This window comes from Drosophila albomicans, chromosome 3 (assembly GCF_009650485.2).
Source record: "Drosophila albomicans strain 15112-1751.03 chromosome 3, ASM965048v2, whole genome shotgun sequence".
NCBI classification, from domain to species: domain Eukaryota; kingdom Metazoa; phylum Arthropoda; class Insecta; order Diptera; family Drosophilidae; genus Drosophila; species Drosophila albomicans.
Window position 1 is genome coordinate 1,664,741 of NC_047629.2, and position 6,911 is coordinate 1,671,651.

General features: G+C 39.6%; 1 protein-coding gene across 1 annotated transcript; it reads right to left on the reverse strand.

Annotated features, from left to right (window-relative positions):
- Positions 1-5,344: 5,344 nt before the first annotated feature.
- LOC117569202 (protein Rae1-like) lies at positions 5,345-6,285 on the reverse strand. Its single transcript, XM_034250270.2, has 2 exons — positions 6,010-6,285; positions 5,345-5,950 (listed from the first exon to the last, which is right to left on the reverse strand). Exons 1-2 carry the CDS (start codon positions 6,244-6,246, stop codon positions 5,345-5,347), a joined length of 843 nt encoding a protein of 280 aa, XP_034106161.1. The 5' UTR covers positions 6,247-6,285.
- Positions 6,286-6,911: the final 626 nt, after the last annotated feature.

A 6,911-nucleotide genomic window follows, 5' to 3' on the forward strand; every position in this document is an offset into this window, starting at 1 on the left:
ACCATCGACAGCCGTTGCAAGCAGCAGCAACAGCAATAGCAACAACAACCACCAAGGCAAACAGTGTGACAACCACACAAACAACATTTCCACATGTAATTGAGTGCCTTTACGCCGGTATGTGTGTGTTTGGTTTGTAGGGAAAGTCTGAGCTTGAAGTAACGTGATGCTGGGACAAACTGAGGCTTGGGTCCAGTTGCAGTTCCTTCTGCATTTACTCACTGAAGTCCGGCAACATTTGTTAACGGATTTGTTTGCTTGCAACACATTTCGAGCCTCCATATGTTGCATTGTGCATTGCATTGTTTGGTATTTGTTGCATGTGACGTGGCCACCGCCACCGCCGACGCTTTGACGGTTTTACACGCATGCCAAACCCTTCATGCCACCAAGTCTCCTTCGCCCCGTTGCTAACTGTGGGTGGCTCAACTCGTGGTCAACGCCTGGCTACGTGCCTCGTTGGCAATGCGACGCATTTAAAAAACAATCAATTTTAATTTCAATTTAAATTAGTTGCTGCTGCCGCTGCTGCTTTTGCTGCCTATTGGCTTTCCCTCTCTACCCGTTCCGTCCATTTCGAAAGTTTTTCACAAATTGCAACCGCAGCCAAGTTAACGCCGCCTGCATTGACCATAAAATTATTTTTGCTCATTTGTGTCGTTGGTGTTGCCTGCTCTTTGTTGGTCATTGTTTCTGTTGCCAATTGTCCCAGTCGTTGTTTGTTATTTCGGTGAATGCAATTTTACAATGGTAATTTCATTTTTATTGTTGCTGTTTTCGGGTTTAATTACATTTAATGCTAGACTATGGCAATTTTCTGAAATTCGCAATAAATTCTATTTAAAAATATATTCTATGCATTTCAAATTCATCTCATCCTTCACATTTTAGCGAGTTCTTTTCGTTGTTGTTGTTGTTTTGGTTATTGTTTCGCACATTGTACAAAATTAGAAGCAAATTAAAATTTTATCAACATTTTCACAGCTATTTTATAAATGTTGAAATGAAATTACAACGAAATGCATTTAGGATCAAAAGGTTGAAATAATGCGATGCAATTTGAAATTATTTAATTTTCTTATAATTTGAATACCTAGCATCCAAATCATGCAATGGAATATTAACACTTAGCATGCGCAATCTAAAATGAGTAATATCAATAATTTAGTCGCTGGTTTATAGGGTATTTTAAAGTCGAACGCAATTTACAGTATTTTAGTTGTGAATAAAGCATTTGTGAGTTTGTCGAATTTGTTTGTAAATGCAATCCAATTGAATAAATAAATTCTACAAATAAACAACTGCATGTAATAAGAAAAAGTTGTTTGGTTAATCTACCTTAATCTTTAAATATTTACATTTCACATAACTGTTTTGCTTTTATATTTCGCCTGTTTATATTTGCGAGTTTCATGAGAGAAAAAAGAAAACAAATCAATTTGAAGATATCCATACTAGGAGATTCACTTAACCCTTGTCGTCTGACAAAATTGGATATGACCTTTGATACATTACTCGTCTCCGATCCTAAGGCTAGGCACAATTGTTTGCCGGGCCACGTGCAGTGCAGTGCAGAGTCGATGTATAATTTAGTTTTGGAGGCCAAGGAAAATAACTAAAACTGATTTGTACTCTGGCAAATTGGGATTAAGTGTGCAGGTTTCGTTCGGTTTTCCCCGTGGGGCTTAACCCAACCTAAATCAATCAAGCGAACATGCGAAGCGTTGTGCGCCAAAGAGTGAGGATACGCAAGGATTCAGGCACGCAAATCAGTCGACGCCGCAGACCGGCGCATGGCACCAAAGATACATTTGTATCGCAGAATGTATCTGAGTTAACTCTGGCAACTTGTGTGTGCCTGTATGAGTGTGTGTGTATGTGTGCGTGTGCGTATGTGCATGTGTGGTGTTTTCGTTTGTTTGCCCGCTAGCACAATTCTACTTAACAGCAATTTAACGTAATTTACGTCTTAACCAGGAATTCAACATATGCGTTTAAACAAGCTGCAGATACTCGTGGTCCGTGTATCCAGCGGATACATTGAACAAACCAGTGAACCAAGTGAGCGAGGTGATGCTTCTGCTGCCTCTGCCACAAAACATGTGTTCCTTTAAGTAGTGCCAAACAACTTTCGGTCTCCAACACTGACTGGATAAATTATTGGGTGTGTTGCTTTGCAGATAGAACCGAAACCCAAACCCAAACCTAAGCCAAGTAACACGAAGCCCAACAGCAACATTTGCGTATCTGCGGTTGCGTGGTCTTAACTTGTAGCCGAATCAAAGCATTTAATGGCGCTTTTAATCTTGTTAATCGGGCTTTTGCCTGGTTAGCTGAGATTTCAGATAGTTTCGACCGCCACGTCGCGTCGTTTGTACTACGTATGATGTTCTTCTTGTTTATGTGCTGGGCGGAGTGGAGGCGTGTCTATTGAAATTGCTATGTTTAATTCAAATACTGCTCGTACTGTTCGGCCTAGGCCTGCCCACTAGTATTATTCTCTCTTGTATATAGTTAAGTTAAATGCGGACAGAGGAAATGTTTGAAATTCTTGCATACTTTCGTGCGTCTTTAAGCCAGTTTCGTGCTAAGATTGATACTGCTTTAAGCTGGCTACTATGTAGGAAGAAGATTCTGACTTGATCTAATGCTATGCCGCATTCGCTGTGAAATTCTTTTATCCTCTGTCACTTGGGATGGCCGTTTGGCCGTCAAGGACGATTTTGACATGCTGTCATCCTTTGGCGCATACACGGCACGAATGAATATTATTTCTTTATGCAAATTTTGCTACTGCTGCTGCTACTTGCTGCTGCCACTTGTTGTTGTGACTTGGCTGTCAAGTGCTCGACGGGAATGGGAACGGGAATATTCACATCGTCCGCTCACTGCTTGCCGCAGCAGTCGCAGTCGGAGTCGCAGTTTGCCCATTTGCGTGATATTTTGTTGAGCAAGACAAATGATTTCCATTTAATTTATTTTCGCTGCTTATTCTTAGACTGTAAGTGGCTGGCGAAAGGATTTAGCTGAATAAATTATAGGTTGAGTTGTAATGTTTTTGTCATGGGAACTGTTCTGACAAATGTTGGACTAGAAATTCAGAGCTGCAAAATGGGCGATATGACTGAGCAGTTGAATTTATAGTTATTTTATGCTTAGTTTCAGCGCGGATTCAAGACGCACAACAGAAACGATGTAAGACAAGGCAGAAAAAAGTCAAGATTTACAAAAATCGATAGCTACGACTAAGATTCCGTTAATTTCTTAATATGAAATCAAGTACACTTGTACGCATGTTAATACTCTCTAATAACTCTATACGCTGGGGACTGCAAATTTAAGATATTTGGCGACAATTACCCCAGAAACACTCGACTTAAGGCCATAATGAGCTTGCATACGATTAATTTTCCACTTGAGCTGCTGATTTTCAGAGCAGAGCATAGAAGAGACATCGCCAGGGAGTTAGTTCATAAATCATATGCATTGTCATTGCCAGGCAGCTTGCCGACTTGCCAGCTAATCTAGACTGAGAATTAGGAGGTGGCAATCGCGCAGTCGCCTACTTAATATTTCCGCTCACATGCTGCATCATGTCTATCCCCTCCCTCCGAGTCGCTTCTGCTCCTTCACAGCATCTCGCATCTCTCACTCGTATCGCAGGCTCACGTCAGATGTCACTAATCTAAATTTATGCAAATTGCCAACTGTCTGACTGGCTCACATACTGAATGCTGCATGCTGCACGCTGTATTCTACATGTTGCCGCATGTACTGCTTGCTGCCCCGCCAGTTCAGTTTCAGGCATCCACATACACATCCACATCTACATCCATATGCCGCCACCTACCGCCAACCACAGCGGCTCCAATGCAGATGCATTTTCAGATGACGGCGAATTTGCAACAGTTGTAAAAATTGCAGCTAAATTCAAATTTGACATGCAGCAGCCAGCAGCCAGCAGCCAACAACCAACAAGCGGCAGGCGGAGTCAGAGTCAAAGTCGCAATCGAAACTGCAAGCTGCAGTCAAAGCCGCGACTCGCGAGTGTTTGCTGGCATTTTCTTTTCGTTTCGTTTCGTTTTTTTCTATTCATTTATTTTTGTTGTGCATTTGCGCTTTGGTAGCTTTCAGCTTCCATTCATTTGGGATGCAGTGGCTGTGCTTGTATTGCAGTTGCCAGTTGGTTGCCTTGGCAAGCTCTTATTAAATTAAAACGAAGGCGTTTAAGTGCACCCCGAAGCTGCAGCTCAATCTGATATGCAAAACATTTTTGAAATAACTCAGCCGTAAATACGTTAAGGCAGCCAGCGTAGAACTAAGAACTCTTCTCCCTCTCTCTCACACACTCACACTCATATTAAGCCAAATTAATTGAAAAAGTTACACGCATCGCTGGCTTTGGCTGTGACTATGTTGCTGAGTCTGTTGCCACTTTCGATTCAAATTCCAGCTTGATTAGTTGGCCAACAGAACCGATTGCCAAAACTTGCATACTCCTGTGGCTAGCTGCCAAAGTTTTACAATTGGCTTCGACTTACTTATATAAAAGTACGTCTAGCAACTATAGTTGTCTGAAACTGGCTTTTCTGTTTCATTATCGCGCTTGGCACGCGATTCTAGCCAAGTTGCGCTCCATTTACAAGTCGACGCCTTTCGTAATCGCCGCGCATTGTTGCCATCTGTACATCATTCTGCAGTTCTTATGTTGTGCCATTTGCAGAACTACAAAGTGTGAAGTATCATTCTTTTGCCAAGGTTTAAGCTCACAGATGGTAATCTAAAAGTTCCCGATTATCTGAAAATGAAAATATAAATGCAGTTGTTTTCACACTCGCTTCCTACAGGGATGAAGGCTTTTTTTGACTTTATGCCCACTAGACAATAGGACGATGCTACGACTCCATAAAATATACACATATATGTCTTATATATTCTTGATTAACGTCCATAATATAACCATGTCCGTCTGAATGAATACCTGGACTTCGGAGACTATAAGATATTAATTTTTTTTCTAAAGCACTCGTAATTTTTGCACGCAAATCAAATTTATTTTAGATTTTTGCTACGCCCACTTTAGCCCCCGATAATCGATTTTTTGTACATACAAAAAAAAACAATTTCCTAAAAATCTGCAATCAGATAAAAATTTTAAAAATTATTTAATAATCGTTTGCTGCTGTCGAGTCTTAGTTGTTTTGGTTGACACTCTGGTATATTATATATTGTATTATATGTATATACATTTCTATATCGATATACCAAATATATCTCTCGGAATATTTTTTTTTCAGTATATTAAGTTTTAGTAAAAATGGACAACTCCAGCTTTTTTACTTGTTTACGAAAAGCAAGGGTGCAAAAATATTTGTGGCTGCTTATTAGCATCGTAATATACATGACCACTAGACCAATCATAGCCCAGGGCATAGGCAAAAATGCGTCCATCAGAGTTAAAGCAACACTTGGTCAGTGGCTGATCTTTAGGAAGACTATCAAATAGCCTATTGCGCCATTGCATATCCCAAAATACGTATATACCGTCAGAGCCCGCAGTAGCTAGCGTATTATTTAGGGGATGACGCTTTACGTCATTAACTGCGTATATATTCACATATCCCAAGTTGCACTCTGAGGTATGACAATCGAACTTAAATGTGTCATTGAGTCCTTTCAGGTAATGAACGGAGCTACGACCTTCAATGCCGCTGACAACAAAGCCAGCTGGCGATGCCGTGTTATCTCGGAACAAACTAATGCAAAGCATCTGTTGTTTTAATCCACTCTGAAAGCATATGTAATCTGTTGGCATTTTGTCCAACGAATATGTAATAATGGTGTTATTGGCACATCCGATTACAGCGAAGGGATAAAAAACATCGGCTGCATAGCAACGATCGGGTGTATCTTTTTTAAGCATAGGCAACGGGTTTCGGGGGTCCCAAAACTGAAAACGAAAATAACACCAACACATATTGTAGATATATTAAAAAAGATACTTCCTACCTTTACAGTCTTATCCCAGGAGCCAGTCATAAGACACGCATAGTTAGGTGCCTTAATCCAGTGACAACTGCTAACTCCTGCGTTGAGTGGCCCAATTTGTGTCACTTGATCAGACTGCAAGTCCCATTGATGGACCTCATGGCCAGTGGCCAAATAGATTTTGGAACCGTCATCGCTGATATCCAATACGGGGGAATTGACCTTGGTATAACTTTTGGGAGTTGTTGTGCCATTCATATTAACTTTCCATATGCGTACTGTTTGATCCCAACTGGAGGCGCATTGATTGAAAAATTATACTATACTGAAAAACAGATAATAAAAAAAGTGTATATGGGTAATTCCATGACGGAATTTGTCCCGTGCGAGACCCTTTACATTGAAAATAACATAAGCTAAAACAATTTTAAAAATAAGAAACGGGTATTTTTATAGCTCTAGATAAGTAATTTAATTAGAGCTAAGAATGGTTTTTGAATTTTCTTTCTGTTTTGTTTTCTGTTCTGATAATTGCAAAAATTAACAAATTCGTACGCAAAACCAAAAAATGAACGAATTTATATATTTTATCGTAAAACAGAACAAGTTCCTAGAATCAATCTTAGCTCTAAATATAGTGGTTATCTAAAGCTTTAAGAATAAATTTCACTTATTTTTAAAATTTTTTCAGTTTATGTTATTTTTACTGCAGTGCAGTGTAAAAAGTCTCGCACGGGACAAATTCCGTCATGGAATTACCCATATGTATGTACAAGGGTTGCTATATACAGTGACGAGCAAAGTATTGTAAAATTCGTAAAAATATGTTAATCGATTTAATTTATTTTTTCTAACAATCCTTAATTATTTATTATATATAAAAAATGAACAAATATTCTCAGCTGGTCACTGCATTAGCTGCT

Bases quoted from the DNA above. Each gene is read 5' to 3' on its own strand.
- LOC117569202 (XM_034250270.2), bottom strand. From the start codon at position 6,246: ATGAATGGCACAACAACTCCCAAAAGTTATACCAAGGTCAATTCCCCC. The intron at 5,951-6,009 runs GTAGGAAGTATC...TTTCGTTTTCAG, and splicing joins CCTGGGATAAGACTGTAAAG to TTTTGGGACCCCCGAAACCC.